This window comes from Sorex araneus, chromosome 3, assembly GCF_027595985.1.
Source record: "Sorex araneus isolate mSorAra2 chromosome 3, mSorAra2.pri, whole genome shotgun sequence".
Taxonomy (NCBI): domain Eukaryota; kingdom Metazoa; phylum Chordata; class Mammalia; order Eulipotyphla; family Soricidae; genus Sorex; species Sorex araneus.
Window position 1 is genome coordinate 166,640,336 of NC_073304.1, and position 20,864 is coordinate 166,661,199.

A 20,864-nucleotide genomic window follows, 5' to 3' on the forward strand; every position below is an offset into this window, starting at 1 on the left:
CAGGGGTTCCACCATTCTTTTAAGGAATTGATTACAAGTAAGGCTTAGTTTGTTTGGAGTTTGGGCCATACCAAGAGATTCCTGGCTCAGTGTTCAGGGGTCACTGTCTGGGATCAAACTCAGGGCTTCCAAATGTAAGGCCTGTGCCCCAGTCACTTGCGCTATCCCCCTCCCCCAATGCAAAGTTTGTTTATTTGGCAAAAAAATCTGTGTCTTGTTTACAGTTGAAATTCCAATGCCTGTCCACAAGATACTTACCAATACACCTTTGTTAAATGAACACACACATACACACACACACATACACACACACTGACATAAAACACTCTAAATGATATGTCTGAATATCATGTCATACATGATGCTCTAAATTCTCTGAGAAATTAATACATACATATAGTCAGAGGAAGTTTTGCTCTTGGGGCTCATCTCCCTGGAACCAGCTAAATGTCCTCTATTTTGCATCCGATAAGTGTCCTAAAGAGAGCAGGACATTCTTTGTTTTGGTTTGAGGGCCACATTTGGCGATGCTCAGGGGTTACTCTTGACTCTGCACTCAGAAATTACTCCTGGTGGGGTGCAGGAAGCCCTATGGGATGCGGGGAATCGAAGAGCAGGGTATTCTTGTTGTCTGCAGAATCTACTCTGTTCCGCAGTAATGTGGAACAGGAATCCCAGAGCTGCTGGTCTCCAGAGAGCATCTGGCACATGGGGAGTCTGTGGTCGTCACCTCTCCTAAGTCACAGAACCCTGGGCCTGCTAGTACCCAGTTTTAAAGGACCTCCACAAACATTAGAGCACACCTCTTAATAGAGACCCTTTTGGGCAGGAGAGAGAGTACAGTGGTTAAGATGCTTACCTGGCATACTGCTGGCCGTGCTTATCCTTGGCACCACATACGGCCACCTGAGGACTAACAGGGGTTACTCCTGAGCACAGAGTCAGTAGTAGCCTCTGAGCATTTCTAGGTATCCCTCAAACTTCCCCCAAATAAAAGACATTCCTTCATCAAAGCAGGGTTTAGTACTCGAGGTATTAATTCAGCCTTGGAAACCCACACTGCTGAAATTTGAGAAAATCTAAAAGGTGCAGAGATCAGCCCAGGAATGCACCCTTTGCTTGCCGAGGTGGCCATGGACAGAGGCTGTGTCCTTCCCTGGCACGTTTTTCGGCAGGCTTTCTCTCTCTCTCTCTCTCTCTCTCTCTCTCTCTCTCTCTCTCTCTCTCTCTCTCTCTCTCTCTGGATGAAGAGTCCTTACAGCACAGACCAGCCAACAAAGGCTCATGTTCTGGTGCTGTGTGCAGAGAGCTGCCATGACTCAGGTCTAGAGTCACCACCCCACCCAGCTGTCCTGAGGCTGAGGACTTTCCCAAGTGCAGCAGGACTTGTGGATCTGGCAACTGGAGCGCTAGGAGCTCTCTGGGAAGAGCCGGTCATTTTCATGCAGCCGGACAGTAGAATTTGAGGCTTTTGCTAAGCAGCATGGGTATATCCGTACAGCCCTCCTGCGCCACTCTCACATACAGTCTGCTAGGAGTCTCTTTCTAGCAGTGGGCGTTCATGACAATAGAGACATGCCTAAGTCAAACTAGAGGATGAAATTCAACTGTTAGCTCAGGCTTAGAGACCATTCAGGTTCCTTCCCCAGAGAGGTGGGACCAGAACCACGTGATGATATGTCATGTGATGATAACTAAAGTTCGAAGTTGTTTCTACTGAGTCTTTGGGGTCAGTGGCAGACTGGGGTGTTAGAACAGAATAGGACTTTGCCTGAAGCCTTATTTAGCTTTTCATATTTTATGTTTCCCTTAACTGTGAATTGGAGACAGATTGCAAGCACAGCATCCCGTTGAAGTCCTCTCTCCCTCAGGCATGAGGACTATGCATTCACCCTGTCGAAGCTTTTATTTGGTCCCCATCACCAAGTCTCCAGTCTGAAATCCCATGCAGACTCTGGGATCTTGTCCCCAAGAGTCACTGTGTTTCTAGTGAGCTCCCAGGGTGCTACTGGCCAGACTGAGTGGCTGGGGGCTTCACTTCTCTTTCTTCTGCCTCTGGCTCCACCGTGTCTCAAAGGGAGGAGCAGGACCCTTGGGCCATTTGAGGCATCCAAAGTACAGACTTCTCCCCACCACCCAAAAGCAAGACAGTCCTGTTTGGTTTGATTTACTAAGTTCTTTGGGGGTCTTGGAAATACCACAGCTATTGATTCACACGGGGCAATGTGTATCCTTCATCTTCCACCAAATCACCTCCCAAATCATATCGAATAGGAACATTCTTTTACGTCCTGGGGGTTGAAACCTGTAGCTGAATGAGGAGGGGCTTGCCTAGCTTTGTCAGCAGCCTTCCGGTAAAGGGTCCAAAGCACACTTGGGGCAGGGGGGTGGGGTATCAGGGCTAAACTCTGATGATGACCTTCCCTGGATCTCCAATCACATGTCTGTGATTCGATCTTCCAGAGAAGCAGCCAGGGTGACCCAGCCCCGAGGGGACAGTTTCTCCGCTCTGCACCTGCTCTGTCTGAGGTGATGACGTACACACAGGGATGAGGCCCCAGGAACTACATCTCCCCAGTGTGTCACAGCTTCCGCCCCTTCTCTCAGATGCTCCCCTCACCCCCACCCCCAACCCCACCACCGCTGTCAGCCGAGATGAGTGAACTTGTTTCTCTTCATGTCAGCATCAGTGACAGAAGAGTCGTTCAGCCTGAATAGTTGGGCCTGTGGGGGTTCATCTTCCTTCTCGACCTGGGACGCAACTCAACAGGCTGAGCATATACTGCAGAGAGAAGCACCGACTTCTCTCTGTTGAGACAGGCAGGGGATCATTCCCACCCTTCTCTCTCATCCCAAAGTAAAAGACTCTCATACTTGTTCCTGGAATGTGAGGTGCCGAGGGCTGTCGCTCAGGCATTTCCAGGAAACTTGCTCATTTTAAATTGTGTTTTATTTCATCATAACTGGAAACTCGGTCTTGGAGAATTTTTAAATAATTCTTTTGGAGGGAATGTTGTTTTTTTAACTATCTTTTAATTCTAAGAAAATTTTAAGTTGTGAAAAACCGATCATAAGAATGCAGCCTCATTCCATTCCCACAAGAGATCAGACCCTGGGGATGAAACAAATCCACAAGGAAGCGCATTTATTTGATGGGTGTGACTTGTCTTAAATGTGTCCATTTCCCCCTATTTAATGCCTCAAAATACATTACAGTGAATTCTGCACTTTGTCAGGACAGCTCCAAGGAAATTCAAGCATGGGTGAGAGGGCCGCCTGGAACTTATTTCTAAACTGGCAAGAGAACAGGCTTAAGAGGGGAACTAACCCAAAGACTCTCGAGAGCCTGTCACTTTGGGCACTGTCTGAGGCCACCCACCAGAATTCCAAGTTTTATAGTCATCGCTCTTTAACCGTTTGCATTTCTGAAAAGGCGAGCAAAGAGCCCAACCCTTCGCCCATCGTGCCATCCCCATGCTGACAAAGTATTTCATGTGACTTCACTGGCTGTTTCAGGAGAACCAAGTGCCCCGAAGCTGGAAGGGCAGATGGGAGAAGACGGAAACAGCATTAAGGTGAACCTGATCAAGCAGGATGACGGTGGCTCCCCCATCAGACACTACCTGGTCAAGTACCGAGCGGTGAGTACTTCCCCTGGCTGATCACACCCCGTCTTTCTTGGGGAGCAACAGGCAAAGCCTGGTGGGGCAGGGCCCTGGTCAGGGTGTTGGTAAGTCCTTATCCTCCAAGCACTGTTTTTTGTTATTGTTGTTTACTTAATGAAGCAAAAAAATTGTTTTTTTAATTGAATGAAATTTACTTACAAAGGTATGAGGGGAGAGAAAGAGAGGAATACATGTTTGGGAGAGAATACATGCTTCTCCAGAGTGGGAAAAGCAGAGAGAGAGAGAGAGAGATTTGAGTTCAAGAGAGATTTGAGTTCTTGAGAGAGAAAGCCATAGGCTGTTTTGAAACCTCATCTCAAACTCTAAAGATCAATGGTGTTCATCAAGTGATTGGAACTCAGTACTGTGCTTCATGCCTTTCTCTCCTCCAGAAGAACCCCATGAAGTAGGACTTGGTGGTTGTGCCCACTTTAGAGAGGAGTTAAGAGAGGACTGGGCATCAATAGCTGCCCCCTCTCTCATGCGGGGGCAGTTTGATCACAGGTCTGTCTGGCCACAGGCACTGGGCGCCTAGGTTTTGCCCTCAAGTCCAAAACCAGGCTGGTTCCCTGCACCCTCCCCACAAACAGTTCTAATCCTGCTAATAACTGAGTTTGGCCCTAAGCCGTTTGATTCCAGGTCTCTCATCACCCATCTCAGATTAGCCCCTTTGCTTTAATCCCCAGCCCACATAATAGCAACTTTGGGCTTTGGGTTTTGGGCTTCGATGATTGACCAAGATGCCCGTGGGTGACTTCCATAAAGTCAGGGGGAGAGAGATGGCAGCCTCGAGAAGGAAATCTCCAGCTTTCTCTCTACCCATTCCTGCCAGTCGAGAACAACTGAGGAAGCTGAGGACTGATAAGAGTCTGCTGTGAGCCTTGCTCTTTGCAGGAAAAGAAAGTCATTTAGTCCTAGCACTAAGAGAGCTCATTTGCAAAAGGGGCCTCGGAGCAGGAGCCTGCAGGGGGCACCCGGCCTCACCTGCATCTACACAATGATCCTAGGCTCCCGCACATACCGGTTCAGGGGCTGTGTCTAGCATAGCTAATGTGGACATCACTTCCGTAAGGTGTTTCTCCCACCTGAGAACTGGAGAGAGGGAGGCTTTGCTGGAGTGACTGATCTATTGGGGATCCATGCTGGTAAGAGATTCAGCTGGAATCGGATCTATATCTGTCTGGGCGCCCCTCCCTACCACACTGCCCAGCTTAGCCTGGACACCTAGTCCAGAACCAGGAATCCCCCCATGGTCCCTCACAGGCAGAGGGAAATCAGCGGAGATGCCTTTTCTGGGATGTGGCTAACTCCTCCCACCCACTCATCCTCCCCAGCCCCAAATTTGCAGTAAAGTGGGAAAGAGGCCATGGCCAGGAGGGAGGGGTGAGGGGGTAGGTATTAGGGAAAGCTGAGAAGCTTGCTGGTGGGGCTCAGGGCTGCATGGCTCTGCAGACCCACCCAGGGAAGGCTCACGAGGCACTTCAATGACCAAGGGAGGTGGGCGGATGGTGGCAGGGGGAGGGTCCAATGGCAAAGATGGCAGGAGTCAGAGCTTCCGAAGAGAAGACTTTGTTGGAAGCTCTTTGAAGAACAATAACCACTCTCCAGTTCTTTATTCTCCCCTGGTTAGAAAGCCTAGCAAGAATACCCCAAAGTTTAAGTCCCCCTGCGGGAGGCCCTGGTTTGATCTTGCACCCCTGGTCCCCTGGGCAGCACTGGGAACAACTCCGAGCATCACTTGCTGGGACCCAAAACAAAACAAGTCAACAAGCCTAGCAAGAAGCTGTTCCTAGTGCTCAGATAACCCCTCTGCGTCTCTCAGCAATTGGCCCTAGTGATCTGATTGAAGCAAGCAGCAGGTTGACAGGGAAAGTCCACCCCCCCCCCCAACCCATGGTAATGAGTTCTTGGGAAGTGATCAAACCAACTAACTCTTGGGACTGGAGACATAGTGCAGTGCATAGGGTGCGGGCCTTACATGCAGCTGACCCCATATGGTCCTCTGCTCGCCTCCATTGGGAGTGATCCCTGAGAGCAGAGCCAGCAGTCAGCCCTGAGCACTGCTGGGAGAGGCAACAAAAACAAAACAAAACGAACACACACACGAAAACAACAACAGGAATGAGCACAGGGCCACGAGAAAGCCCTGACTGAGCACGAGAGTATGACCCAAATCCTTCTCTCCTGTCAAAAAAACTTAAAGGTTGCTAAATATTTATTGTTCCTATGTGTCATATAACATTTGCGTTACTGAGTATTTACTTGGATTCTTGTCCTGCCTTTTGTAATAATGTCATATAACATTTGCATTACTGAGTATTTACTTGTATTCTTGTCCTCTTTTGTAATACTGTTTGCCAAGGAAAGAGGAGAGAGAGAGACAGAGACAGAGAGACAGAGACAGAGGAACAGAGAGAGAGAGAGAGATGTATGATTTCGATTCAAACAGGCAAATGCTCACCCACCGTGTGGCCTGGTTAGTGTTGCTTAGTGTTGCTCTGGAACAGAAGATGCTCAGGATCTGAGCCCTCCTCCTCCTCCTGTCCCCACAATTGACAAAGGCAGGATACAGGGCTGAGCACAGTCCAAATGGCATGTCTTTGGGGGTTACAGGTCATTTTCTCTGGGAAGCAACTGGTTTGACAGAGAGCCTGGTCTTCCTCCACCCTCAGGCCCTGACGAGCACCCCCGTCCGTGTCCTTGCCTACATGTCCTGCTCCTCAGAGGGTGCCTGGTCACACTCAGGCCAATGATTGAGGCCAGGAGGATCTTTCTGTGTTCCTCGAACCATCGGGTTGGAAGCCTCAGACCTCCCCCACAACCATTGTCTGAGAAAGGTGCTTGTCTAACCCTGGTGGCATAAACTTGCCCCAGAACAGACTCGCTGCGACTGTAGAGGAAAGAACTAGAAAGAACCATCAGAGAGGAAAAGGCGGCAGCAAAACTCCAGCTCTAAATCATGTCCAGCTGCTGGTCTGCTAGAAATTGGCCCTGCCTGCGGCAGCTTTCTGAGAGCTTGAGTTGGACTCGCCGCGGGCTTTACCCCTGAGACTTCTCCCTCTGTGGTTGTAGAAACCATGACGGGTTTCCCAGCTTGGAACAGGAAACCCGGCTCCATTCCCCGAATGCATGTTTCCCATGTTGAAGAGGCAAGATCACAGAGTCCACTTGGCCCTGTCCACCTGTGTGACTTAGCAAGTCCCCTGACCCCTCTCTTTCCAGTCAACAGGTTTAGTAAGGAATTGACAGAACCCTCTCAGGGTTGGAGGGGGACTTATGGGAAAGAAGGTGCCAAAACAAAAGCCTTTGGTAGAGGGCCTGGCACATAGTAAGTGCTCAGTAAATGATACTTTTCTCTTTGATACCGCTAGGCGTTTTGCTCATGTGGGGGCGAGTCACACACCTGAATGTGAACGTCATTCTGAATTAGCCAAAAAACAGTCGTTCTGTTACTCAACTCGGGCACTCATCCGTGAATGTGCCCAGAATTTCAAAATGGTTGCTTGGAGGGGCAGGATGGGTGCTGGAGTTCCTGCATACCCAAGGCTGGTCAGACACTGGAGAATTCACTCCTTGCCTCACTGGCATCTTCTGCTCTTTGCAGTTGCAAAACACTCTGGGTTGGCCCCTGTCCTCTGTGAATCAGGTGCTCACAAGCTGGCAAAGGGCAAAGACTTTGTTCTATCATCTCTTCTTGTTTGTTTTTGTTTGGGAGGCCACACCTGGCTATGCTCAGGACTTATTCCTGGCTCTGTGCTAGGGATCATGCCTGGCAGGGCTAGGGGTCCAAATGTGGTGCTGAGGATTGAACCCCAGTTGGCCATGTGCAAAGCAAGTTTGATCCCCAGTGCACTATTGCTCAGACTCCATTGTCATCTTTTAAAAAAAAATTTTCAAACCTTTGTGCCTACAGTGGCCAGCTCCTGTTACGTTCTCTTACTATCCTCTGGTCTTACCCAGCATTTTCCTCTAAAATATCCTGGTGTCTTCTGTCCTGCATGCCGGTTTCTCCCAGAAGCTGTCCTCCGAGTGGAAGCCAGAGATCAGGCTCCCGTCAGGCAGCGACCACGTCATGCTCAAGTCCCTGGACTGGAATGCAGAGTACGAGGTCTACGTGGTGGCTGAGAACCAGCAGGGCAAGTCCAAGGCAGCTCGTTTTGTGTTCAGGACCTCGGCTCAGCCCACTGCCATCCCAGGTACGAGCGCCTCTGCTTCCTGTGAGTTTTCAGCTTTGGATTAATGCAAAATGCTGTCCCTCCTAATGTGCCTGAACAACCCTTGACAAACTCGCTTGCTTCCGGCCATCCTCATGATTGGTTGCCCATGCAAAGCTTAGTGTTGCTTTGTACCTATCTGTTCAGATGTACCAGCCGCCGCCGCCCCGCCCCCACCCCACCCCAAGCATCCTGAGGCAGAGGTCCCATGGCATTCATCAGACCCTGAAGGACTGATGCGAAATCAGTTCTTGAGACAACTCCCCAGTTTGGGAAAAGCCCCTGCTCCAGCCAAGCCCTGGGAACTGGCTGAGTAAGGATCCCTTTATGAGACCTTATCTGCCACCTGCCATCCCATACTAGGGCAGCGACTGCCTCTAAGCGCTTTCTGTCCGATGCTTGCTTCCCTGCACCACCGTGGTCCAAATCTCTTCTCTGTTGGGGACTCCAAGAGAAGGAAGAGATGGTGCCCCATTATTTAAAACTCCGATCGGCCCCGATTAAATTGAACCACTTGAAATGAAAACAAGTGGAAAAAAATTGATGCTGGCAAGCCATCAATGAGAGGCCGCCCATGTGCTCAAGACTGGGATGGAAGCAGCTCTCCTAGGTGATGCAGAGCCACCTCCAGACACCGGGGCTCAGCTCAAGAGCGGGAATGGGGTGAGAAGCCTGTGGTTTGGGGTGGCCACTTGACTTCTGGTGGGTGAGCGCCTCACGGGCCCCGTCCCTCAGGGTAGAGTGAGATCGTCAACATCTCTGCTTTCCCAGACCCGCCAAAGGCCAAGGCAGGCAGGAGTGGGGGAAACAGAACAAGCAGCTGAGTTTGGCAGAGCAGGCCCGCATCAGCTCTCGGCCATGTCCAAGGATGGTAGGAAAGATGTTCCGATCGCCTGCTGGTCTGGGTCTGGCTTCTGTCAGTAGTGCTTTCCAGGCTCTCAGCTCAGTGACGCTCGCCCCTCCTGGAGGGGGAGAGGCCCCCAAGGACACAGACTGCTGCCGGCACAGGGTTGGATGTGTGACCAAGCACAGTGACAGAATGAGCTCCACATGTGGTTCCTTATGGCAGTGCCTGAGTGCGTGTGTCTGGGGTATGTGGTGCCCGGGCCCCTCTGGGGAGCGGGCAGGTGGGCTTCAAGTCCTAGATCAGAAGCACACTTTGGTCTGTTCTGCTTGTCAGGGTGCCCTGGGCACATGCTGTGTGGGCACAGCTGTCTCTGCAGGCTCTGGCCAGGGGGTCAGGGAGGAAGGCAAAGTACACTGCCCGCAGGTCCACACTGTTGTTTACTGGAATGTTCCCCCTGGAGGCATTGGCCTGGCCTCAGTCCTTTCTCTGGTGTGTGTTCTGGTCATTGTTTCCTTGGAATCTACAGCCTGGTGTGTGTCCAGATCTGCTCAGCTTGTATAAGACTGTTGGGAGCCAGGGAGCTGGTGGTGGTGGGGTAGGTGGGGTGAGTAATGGCTTTGCAGCAAGACAGACTCCTGTGACATTGTCTTCTGCGGTGAGAAATTCTAGAGGCAGTTGACTGCGACAGGCTTCGTTCATGTGCTGGGACTACCGCTGTGTATCCATTCCTGGGGTGACGGAAGTGGGGGGGGGGGCAGCTGTGTGTTGGTCGGAGGAGTTTGGAAGAACCGTTCCTGCTGCCAAGTCCTTGTAGCATCCCCATGGCCCGGTGACCATGTCTCTGGGGCCCTGCCCCTGGCGTCCAGGAGGGGGTGCGCTTGCCTGCTGGGGTGTTCTTGGTGGATGTATCAGCACCTAAGGATGATCTCTGTGACTGTGGGGGTGTTTGGAGTGCTGTGGTCAGTCCCGGGGCAGGTGAGGGGCACAAAGGCAATGAAGGCCTCTGGACAGCTCCGTGAATGGGCTGGGGACAGCAGGAAGCCGTGGTGGGTCTCTCGCTGAGAAGCTGGTCCCCAGGACCTGCCCCTCACGGTGCAGGGGGAGGCACACCCCACCGCTCCCTGGAGCTGCAAAGGTGTCCCAGGACCTAGGAGGCCTCACCTTATCCCAGGTAACACTCTCCTAACCGAGCTCTCGGATCTTCCTGCAGAGGCTTCTGTCCCCTCACTTTAATTCCATCCGCTCGCTGGCCCCTCGCGCCCCGGTTGACCCCGCTGTGCTGCCGCTGACATGGCTGAGCTTCTGGCCTGATGGTAACAATATCGCACTGACCCCCGCCTCGCGCCCCTAACCTGTGTCAGCTTCGTTGGCTACGTTGAATTAACCTTTGAATCTTGCGTGCTCTATATTTGACCTAATTTTTTTCTTTTCTTTTCTTTTCTTTTCTTTTTTTTTATCTATCTCCCCCCCCTCCCCGTTTCTGTCTCTACCTTCTCTTTCCTTCCCCCCCACCCCGCCCCTTCCTTCCTGTGTCTGTCGTCACACATCTCACCTTGGACGTCACTGGGACATCCCCCATTGCCACCTTTGTTTTTAAACAACCACATTCTCTCTGGGGACCCGTTGCTTGGTGCCTGCAGCTACCTTGGGAGGCTCAGCCACATCCTACACCTTCATCTCCCTGCTCTTCTCCCTCGTGACTTTTCTTTTGCTCTGTTGAACACACACTCGCACACGCACACACACGGCGCGCACACAATGACGATTGCTTAAAAGCCCCGGTTCCTCTAAGAATGATGACTGCCCCCCCTCCCGGGGGAAACGTGGCCGAATCGCCACGGCCACCAAGCATCCTTTCGTGGAAGAGGAAGGCTTGGCCGTTGGAGAAAACTTGATCACCAGATATGTCACCATCCACAGAGAATTTTTGTGCCTCTGTCTCCTAAGGAGCCTGCCCCCTTCCAGTGGCAGCACAGACAGGCTTGCCAGCTCTTGTCCTAAACCACTCTAAAAGCAAACAGAAAAAGCGTTACCCTAAGTTTATTGAGAAGCAGGAGCTCATCTGCTACTTGTTGTGTTTTGATGTTGCACTTCCTGGACAACCAAGTAGCAGATTTCTCGGTCCTTTAAGAAGCTTCCGTCAGATTGTCAAAATCACCTGCCCCCACCCCGACGACCCCGGGCTCCACCTCTGCCCTTCAATAAATAGTTGGCTTTGCTTACGTTTAATGCCCCATGGTAAGGGGGCCAGTGCACCTCACTTACCCCCGGGATTTGGCCTGGGATTTCACTGACTTGATGGGTAAATTAAGGCAGATGAAGTTAAACTCGTGAGGCTTTTTGGGGGGGCTGCTCAAATGTTTCAGGAGGTTCTCTGGTCCAGCTCCTGAGAGACTATGGAATGGGGATCAGCCTCCAAGGCTCCCAACACCCAACGCTTTGCGTGTCTACCAGTCGGGGGTCCCTGTGTGGGGCAGCTGCTTGCTAAAGGGCCCGGAGCCTCGTTTCTTGGGGATTGTGGTCCAGGCGTAACCTCCCAGCATCACGTAGTCCCCAGTCTCCCAAGTTGGAACCATCCACTGTGAACCAGATGTGTGTCCCGCCCTCCCTGATCAAGCCAGCAGAGCAGAAGGGCAGGGACGGGCCACTCCTCCAGGGCTCAGGCTGCCAGTATTTCCTGGGTCCCTGCCCCCACATTGGCACAGACATTGATTCAGTGACATTTTTAAGAATGGTGACAGCCAGCCGCCCCTGCCTGCTGTGCCCAGGAGAGGAAGTGGGGTGTGATTGTGTCCATCCCACATGAAAATCCAGAGGTGACCCCCTCCTCAGTAACATCAGCTTGTGCGCTTGGGGGTGGAGTGGGGGGATACCTGCGGAATGAGAGCTCCCACCTCCTTTGTGGTCACCTGTCATTTTCCACATCTCATCTCTGAGCATCTCCCCAGAAGTTTGAGTTTTTGGTTTCTTTTTGATTTCTTTCCTCTTGAGTTCATTGTGATTTTATTTTTCAATGTTCCAAGATAAGCCTTTCCCTTAAGCATCCAGATGATCCCCCAACTGTGGCCTGCAGGGTGGTCTGTGTCAGTGGGTCCCGGCATCGGAGACCACCCCCCCATACATACACACAGCTTAGAGCCCCTCATGCCGATGCTGGAGGCCATAGACTGGGCAGTCAGTGCCTCCCCACAGCCCCACCGAGCATCGCTCCTGGGTCCCCAAACTCGGGCAGGGCTGCAGACACAGAGTTTGAAAGCAGAGTGGCGAGAGGGACCCAAAACTCCCAGATCAACCCAGAGTCATGGGAACTCTGGGGAAAGGGGACAGAGATCCTCACGCCAGGGACACAGCATTGTCCTCTTGGCTCCCAAACCCTTTGAGGGCTCTGCCCTTCCAGGGTGCAGAGAGGTCCCATGTCCACCCGAGTTGACCCAGCTCCCATAGCTGCCCATCGGTGGGCGGCGATTCCCACGGGACACCTGCCATAGGCAGGGGTCAGCCAGGGCCAAGGAGGTGGAGGAGCATGGCAGTGGTGTGTGATGTAACGAGCTGCCCTAGGGAGAGGGCAGTGGGGAGGCCCCGGACCCTGAGTTTTCGGGGGAGGCCAGCCACCCTCAGAGACCCCTCCAGGAGTGGGGTCAGCGCCGCTGCCGCCCGTGGAACAGGGCTTCTTCACTCACTTTTGGACTATTTATAAGGCAGGTTTGGATCATGTTTTTTTTCTACTAATCAGAATGCTAACGTTGTCGTGTAGATAATCGGCGAGGCCTTGATGAAGTTTACACCTTTGCATTATTAAAGGAAATAACAGTTCGTGTGAACTCGCCCGCGTGTCTGGATCTTATTTGCTAGTCGGGTGTCCTGCCAAGGGCTCAGGCTCTCTTTCCCCGGTCTTGTGTGCATCTGCAAAATGTGGGTGACCCAGAGGGCCAGGGAGCTGCACCCCACACTTCAGGAGAGCTCAGTGAGGCTGCAGCCCACGGAAACATTCTCCCTCCCGAAGCAGGAGCTTCTCCGTCTAGATAGTAGGGAGGGGCCATCGGCTCCTTAGGCTCCCCTGCTCCCCTGCAGGCCGCAGATCCAGAGCCGGTCACTCTAGGGACTGGAACACCCGTGGCCCCAGAATCACAAGTCAGTAGCAAGAGCTCCAGATTTCACACTTCCTTTAAAAGCTCAGTTCCCCAGACCTCACATAGTGACCTTCTGCTAGATACTGTTCAGCCACATGTATCGCTTCTATGGCATTTAGTAACGCCTCCTGCCCAGGCCTGAAATGCAGAGAAGGCATGAACACCTGGGAGGGGTCAGTGTGAAGCCCAGCTTAGAGTCGGGGCTTGGTGGTGGGGGCGGGGGGGGAGGGCACTCATCTGTTGCCTAGTTTCCGTGGCCCAATGACTCAGGTCTCTACCCCCAGGACAATGAGAGGTGAGAGTCATACTTCCATTTCAAAGCATATGGGAAAGCAGACGCGTGTAGGGTCCCTTCTTGGCACTCGGCAGCCGTGGTCAGCGCCCACCTTCCCACACCAGCAGCCACAGAAGAGGGTCAGGCCCAGATTGGGGAAATGGTGAACCCAGGACTCAGGGAAGACTGCCCTGAGAAGTGCTCTTTGCAAGCGAGGCACCCAGATGAAACGTGTAATTCAAGACAGCCAGGAAGGAGCCTGGTCCGGAGTCCAGACAGCCGTTCCCTTTTCCTCTTGTGAAATGGTTCCTGAGGTGCTGGAGGAAAGTCTTGGTCTTCAGGCTCCCCTGGCCCGGACTGTTCTCTAGCATCCACCTGTAATATGGAAGTAATAATGTTGACTGGACTGGGAGGCCCTCCCGTCGCTATCCTAGCATTCCCCTGCTTTTTTCTTCTTGTAAAACCACACACATTATCTCCAGCCAAGGAATCCCTCATCCCCCACTCACCCCCACAGGAGTTTAGAAACAACCAGGCACCCCCTTTTGCTTCCTCTCCAGCCAGCCAGTACAGCAGGTTTCTTAAAACTGCTTGGGGAGGGGCCAGAGCGATAGCACAGCGGGGAGGGCATTTGCCTTGCATGCGGCCGATCCAGGTTCGATCCCCAGCATCCTATATGGTCCCCCAAGCACCGCCAGGAGCCTGAATGCAGAGCCAGGAGTAATCCCTGAGCATCGCTGGGTGTGACCCAAAAAGCAAAACAAAAAAAAAAAAACTGCTTGGGGACACTCAGCTCTACCCTGCCCGTTCGGGACGCCACTGCCATTCATGGTAACAGAGGGCTGAGGAGCTCCAGAAACTGGGCCAGGTGTAGCCTCAGAAACCCACTCAAAGGCTGATGTCTGAGCCCCACTCCTGGGTGAGCAGAATAAGGCCCAGAACCTGAACTTGTCACTGAGTGTTCTAGGAAATTTGGTGGGTGAGCATAGGGGTGGAAACATGTGAAACCAAAAGAAAACTCAAGTTTTCATGTGCAAATAAATCAGAAGAATCCATACATACAGACGGTCCCACGATAGTCTTATAGTCTTCCAGGAAATGGAAGATGCTCATAGTCTTCCAGGAAAATGTCCATCTTGGAACCTTCCGTGGGGAGTACCCATCAGGAACTCTGCCGAATGTGGCTACTGTGGGACAGCAGACAGGGAGTGACAGGCTCCTCTGGTGGCCAGGACTCAAAGATGTCTTCTAAGCCGCTGCCCAAATGCCTCCAGCAGCCGTTTGCTCCCTGCCTCCAGGAGTCACCTCCTTATCTGAGTAGCCGCTGCTTCGAGATCTCTCCTAGCTGAGAAGATCCGCCTCTGGCACCCAGAGCTTCCATGCTTGGGTGCTGTCGAGACCAAGACCACTTCTTTCCTGTGTCCATAGCGGGCAACCCTCCTGGCTAAGCACATCTTTGTTGGTGCAGCAAATAGTCTTTGACTCTTCCCTACAAATCAGGTCATCCTAGATGCAGGGGGAGACGTGAGGCAAAGGCCGCTCCCCCGTTTCAGGGAGAGGCAGGCCAGATTCAAGAGCACATAAATGAAACAAACAGAGGGCAGCTAATAAAGAATAAAATGGGTAACGTGGCCCATCAGGAGGATGGCACCACAGCAGAGAAGAGTTAGGAGGACAGGTGCTCTGAGAAGGTTTGCGCTCTGTCCTGCAAACAGAGGGGCACCCAGGGTTGTCTCAGACACGATAATAGCAAGGTGCTGTGGGTGGAGAGGGAAGGACCAATTGTCAGCGCAGAGGGAAGGCCTTGCAGGCTGGTCCCTGGGGGCGGGGGGAGAGTTGGGGTATAGGAGGAGGGGCTCAAGCAGGAGCATCCATGACCCATGTCGGTCAGGAAGGAGAGTTTGAGTTCCCCTGTGTCCTCCTGCCCTGCACTCCTGGGAATTCAGAACCAAATCGCACCCCCACCCCCAGTTGATTATGAGGGACCGCCCACATATTGAGGACACCTGCTCTCTCACACACACCCAAAGCCTCTTCCTGGGTTATTCTTCCTCTGGAGAGAGATGATTAATTCCACAAGGCCGCCCTTCCAGATACCCCTCAGAATCGACAGCTAGTGCCACTGAGTCCACAAACAGACATTCTCCCCACCCACCCCCACCCACACTCCCAAGTGACTTTAGGCTCCTTCTCCAGGATGTTGGCACTTAGCACCCATTGAAATCATTGGCAGGAGAAGGCTGTGACTTCCCGAGGCAGGGGATAGAGAGAACCCCCCACGGTGGAATGAAATGTTTTCCCTGCCTGGGAAGAGGCTGTGGGCGCAGATGATAAGGCTTGCATTTCTTTCTTTACTTTTTTGCAGGGTGGTCAGGTGGGGGTTTTGTTCTGTTCTGGTGAGATGCTGTGGAACCGACCTGGCTGACTGCCTGTATGGCAGGTTCACACTAACAAGGGGACCAGAGAGGGGTTGTCCGGGCACCATGTCTGGCCATGTTGGGTCCTGTCCTGAGGGCCAGGGGGAGCGTCAGTGAGGAGATGGCAGGGACATAACTAAGGAGGAGACACGGTTTGGGGGCCGAGACTCAGGTCCCATGAGGGGATTAAAATATTTCCTGGCAGGAACCTCCCCCAGCACAGCCCCAGGCGCGCCCAGGATTGGGGAAGCTAGGAATGAAGTCTTGGGTGGTCCTTCCTCTGGAATGCTGTTTAAAATGAGGATGCGAGGCTTAGAGCTGGTGACACTCTGGGTTGCCCAAGCCGGAATCCCTGAGGCAGACAAAGGAGGGGTCCAGGGCCACAGAAGGATGAAGAGAGGCAGTGGTGGGACTGGCTGCTGCACTTCTTGACCCACATTTCTTCCTTCCTCTGGCCTGACCTGTCCTGTACTCAGCCAAGGCACAGAGAGACTCCCCAGTCCTGCTGTCCACCAGCACACCTGGGGTCTAGTGAATCCTGTGGACACAGGAAGCTCCAGGCAAGAATTGGGGGTGTAAGCGGGGGGCGCGGGGGTCAGTGACAAGTGCTGGAGCCACATCCTTCCAGAAGAAAAGTGGCTCCCAAGTGCCCCTCTTTCAGTTCTGGGTTTACTGATCACCAGCTTAGAGGCAGAGCCCGGCTGGGTTCTTGCTTCCCACTGTGTGACTTCTCATCACATAGAGGAGAATCACCCACTGGTCAGTAGGGTCCACTGCAGGCCACTGGTCTGAGTCACAAGGATCCCAGAGAACAGAGCCAGGCTCCTTCCACTTCCCAGGGGCTGGGGACCGAGCCCACCCCCCTGGAGCCCGGGCAGAGTGGGACAGGGACCACATGTGTGAGGATGGCGTCCAGGTATGCTGGGCATTTGTTTGTCCTGCGTGTGAGTACTTCCTTCCCCACCCCCGCCGGGTGTCCACCTCTGGGTGCATCTGCTGGTGTTCCTGGAGCACAAGTCCGGCATGCTTCAGCCCCCAGCGGTGAGTATCCCCAGCCTGTGGCCTGGCCCACCGGGCCCGGGGCAGCCTCCAGCTCTCCAATGAGAATGGATTTATTCATCTTCCTGGGTGCAAGGGCAAACCTCGACACCAGTGTGGTTCACTCATGGGGTTCCTCCGGGGCTGTTTCTCGGAAGGGTGAGGGGACTAGTGTGTGGACATCCTCCTGTGTCTGGTCTCAGAACAAACCCAAGAGAGTTGCTGGGGACCTTCTGGCACCCCATTTGGACACTGTTCCCAGAAGTTCGGAGGGAGACCAACTAGCTAAGTATGAGTTTGGGGGCTGCTCAGAAGTTGGGGGAAAGACTTGGCTCCCAGCCCCCACTTTCAGACTGAGTTGGTGGGGGGTGGACCTTATACTCCTGACCCCCAGTCTGACATGGTACTGGCGTCCTTCAAAGTTATAGAGACCCAGTTGTCTCAACCCCGGGGCAGAGCAAGGCCCCACGGAAGATGCTGGTGTGGACACAGATGCCCGGATGGGGCGGGGCAGTGGGTGGGGGGAATCCCAGGCTATTGCTCTGCAGGGCGGGGGGTCGCTCAGTGTAGTAATCCGCAGCCATCTCTCTCTCTCCTTCCTCCTGAAGCCAACGGCAGCCCCACAGCGGGCCTGAGCACCGGGGCCATCGTGGGCATCCTCATTGTCATCTTCGTGCTGCTCCTGGTGGTGGTGGACATCACCTGCTACTTCCTGAACAAGTGCGGCCTGCTCATGTGCATCGCAGTCAACCTGTGTGGGAAGGCCGGGCCTGGAGCCAAGGGCAAGGACATGGAGGAGGGCAAAGCCGCCTTCTCGTGAGTGTAGCCCTCAGCTTCTCGCTCTGCTGAAGGGGGGAGGCGGGGTGCAAGCGGGGGCAACACCAGAGTCACCTCAGTTTCTCTATGTGACAACCCTGAGAGTGGGGAACAGAGCCCTTGAAAAATGTCTCTCAGAACCTGGGCTGGAGAAATCAGGGATGAGGTGAATGAAGGCCTTGCATGAAGCTGACCCCAATTCCACCCCGGCACCGCATGGGCCCCGGGAACACTGTTACAAGTGGCTCTGGAGGCCCCAGAAGCACTACCAGAGTGTCCTGGATAATCCCTGGCACCACAGACCCAAACAGCAGCGCTTCCTGGTACTCACAACTGGGAGCAGCAGCCGGGTTGCCCAACAGTCACCAGGAAGTGCCCCAGGGCCTTCTGAGCACCATATGCAAGCCCCACCCTCCTCCAGCAAGATCCAGATCAGGTGCCTGTACTAAGAGAAAACTCTTGGGCCTGACCCAACATACATCTAGTCTGAGAGAATCTTACACAAATCTGAAAAATCGCTGTCCAGGTTAAAAATTAGGACAATAGTCAGTGCTGAGCCTTCAAAGAGTACATTAGAGGTACCAGAATCTGAGAGACACATTTGCCTTGCTGACTTGCTTTCATCTGTTCGCTCACCAAATGTGCCATGGGTATTTATTGAGTAGCTACTATGGGAAAGGTATTATCTTCAGGCACTGGGGCATATCCATGCCTCCCCCCATACCACCCATTAAAAATCCCCATCAGAACAGAGCTGGGGTCTACGCAGTCTCTCCTCCAGCATCCCTGGGGAAGGAGACACTGAGCAGGGGCCTTCACAGACTGTTACTGGGTGGTAGTGAGCCAGAATGAGGAAGGAAGTGGCTAAACACATCTCAAGCCTGATGTAGTGTATCCCTTTGCATGCTCATTCACACATATGTCCACCCTTAGGTGTCAGTCAACAACTCAGTTAAGCCCTCCTCTGCCAGACACTTGACGTTCATCGTCTCAGCTCACGCTCTCATTAGTGAGGCTGGCAGAATCTATTGTTTGTCCTACTTTAGAGGTAAGGAGACAGGGACCAGGGCAAACAAATCATAGTCCAAGGTCGCCTGGCTCAAAAGAGTCAGGGTGAAAGTCTGGTCATGACTGGTGCCCTGACTTCACTGGGAGCCCCTCCAACGCCCCCCTCTCAAAAACAGCCCCCAGAATCAAACCAGCAGAACTGTCTCCACAGGAAAGACGAGTCCAAGGAGCCCATTGTGGAGGTGAGGACTGAAGAGGAACGGACCCCCAACCACGACGGAGGGAAGCACGCGGAGCCCAACGAGACTACGCCGCTGACAGAGCCCGAGTATGTGGGCTGGGAGGGGCCGAGCCCCCATCCCACCCTGTCACCCCTTGCTTCCCACCCACAGCTCCCCGCCACACCTTGCTGGCTGGAAGTCTGCATCCCAGGGCCGGAAGAGCCAGTTGGATCAGAAATCACTAGGGAAGAAGTCGCTTGGGGGTTCTGTGACCCGTGGGTCACCTCCTGGCATCGAGACCCTGTTCCCAAGTTACACACACACATCCTGGAAATTACTTACAGAGGCGACACTTCTCTGATGACAGAGGCTGAGTTTTGAGAGGCTGAGTTAGCCAGTGCTCCTTAGGATTCCCAAGAATTAGGGGTTTTTCTTTTCTGCATTCTTCCCCAAAGACTAAAGAAAATGGAGGACCTGGAAAAGCAACCTGGTCCTGATCTTGGGCGACTGGTAGACCCTCATCAGAAACTCTTCAGCTGTGGTGGTGATGACCACTGGGCCATCGTGGGTGCCATGGGGAGTCAGTGTGATGGAAACACAAAGCCTGTGAGGGGCTCTGAGGGCCCATGTGGCGCCCTCATGGCCTGCTGGCTCCTGACTCTTCCCCGCTGTGGAAGCTGAAAGTCCTGATGCCCAGAGCTCATGGTCAGGGGCTGCCTGGACTGCTGGTCACTGAGATTCAGACAGGAACCAGAAGCTTGGGCAGGGCTGGAGGGACAACCCAGTGCAGACAGCTGGAGGGAAGCGAGTGGGGAAGATGGGCTCACCGGCCCCTCGTGAGACTGCCACGTTCTTTGTCGTCTCCTCTCTCCTCTTCTGCCCGCCTGGGCGCGTGCTTCCTCCTTTCTCTGTGGGCCTGTGTGGGCGCCTGTCCCGAACCGCATGCCATGCCCACGACGGCCCCTCCTGGCTTCAGCCCTTTCTCCCCCTGCTTCTGTCTCGTCTCAGCTTCATTGTCTGTTCTCTTCTACTTCCTGTCCTCCCCACAGGCTGCCTGCCGACACCACAGCCACTGTCGAGGACATGCTGCCTTCTGTCACCACCGTCACCGCTAACTCTGACACTATCACCGAAACCTTTGCCACTGCTCAGAACAGCCCTACCAGTGAGACCACCACCCTGACCTCCAGTATTGCCCCCCCAGCCAATGCCACCCCTGACTCAAACTCTGTGCCCGCCGGCCAGATCTCCCCTTCCAAGGGGCCCGGCGCTGTCACCTCTGCCCCATCCCCTGCCTCAGCCCCCAAGGTGGCCCCACTTGTCGACCTGAGTGACACCCCGACTTCAACCCCCGCTGCCAGCAATTTGTCTTCTAGCGTCCTGGCTAACCAGGGGGCTGTACTCAGCCCCAGTGCCCCTGCCAGCGTTGGGGAGGCTTCCAAGGCCCCTCCGGCCAGCAAGCCTGCCCCCGCGCCAGGCCCTGCCTCGGCCGGGACAGCCAGTCCCCTAGCAGCGGCGGCTGCCCCTGCCCCAGAAACCCCCCCGGCCAAGCAGGAGGCTCCCAGCACCAAAGGCCCGGACCCCGAGCCCACCCCGCCCGGAGCCGTGAAGAGCCCGGCCGAGGCAGCCACGGGCCTCTCTAGCCCGAAGAGCGAGGGCGCCTCCGTCAACGCCACAAACCCTGCCCAGGGCGAGGACTTTAAAATGGACGAAGGGAACTTCAAGACCCCTGATATTGACCTTGCAAAGGATGTTTTTGCAGCCCTGGGCTCTCCTGCTCCCGCCGCTGGGGCCAGTGGACAAGCCCCTGAGCTTGCTCCTTCCACTGCAGACAGCTCTGTTCCGCCTGCACCAGCCAAGACCGAGTACGGCCTCTCTTTGTCTGCTGTCGTTGGGTTGTGTCCCGTGGTGGTGTGCGTTTGTGCGGTGCTGTGTCCTCCTCATTAGATGTCTCTTCAGCCTCATCCGGGCATTCTCTGTACACCCAGGGGTGGGCAGTGGGCCCAGGCATCAGCCACCCGCTTGCCCATTAGGCTATACTCCTGTTTTAGCAATGGGAGGTTGTCCTGGGGCGGGGGGCACGAGGGGAGGCATAGTTGGGCTACAGATGAGCATAGCTTGGGGAGTAGCTCAGAAAGTCAAGGTGCCTCATGGGCCCTCCAGGGGTGCAGGATACTCGGGGGAGGTGGGGAGGGCAGGAGGGCACTCCCGTCTGGACCAGGTCCTCACTAACA

The 20,864-nt window shown here is 54.0% G+C and overlaps 1 protein-coding gene across 18 annotated transcripts in view; it reads left to right on the top strand.

Moving 5' to 3' along the window:
* Positions 1–20,864, top strand: part of NCAM1 (neural cell adhesion molecule 1) — a 321,021-nt gene that overhangs the window by 296,161 nt on the left and 3,996 nt on the right. For 4 of the 18 annotated variants that reach the window (XM_055130835.1, XM_055130839.1, XM_055130841.1 and 1 more), the window contains 5 exons: positions 3,517–3,641; positions 7,681–7,861; positions 17,194–17,401; positions 18,621–18,737; positions 19,680–20,495. In XM_055130835.1, the coding sequence (XP_054986810.1) occupies positions 3,517–3,641; positions 7,681–7,861; positions 17,194–17,401; positions 18,621–18,737; positions 19,680–20,495 (1,447 nt within the window). Of the gene's footprint in view, positions 1–3,516; positions 3,642–7,680; positions 7,862–10,366; positions 12,548–17,193; positions 17,402–18,620; positions 18,738–19,679; positions 20,496–20,864 lie in introns of those variants that run through there. The other 14 variants (XM_055130836.1, XM_055130840.1, XM_055130842.1 and 11 more) reach the window with 4 other exon arrangements.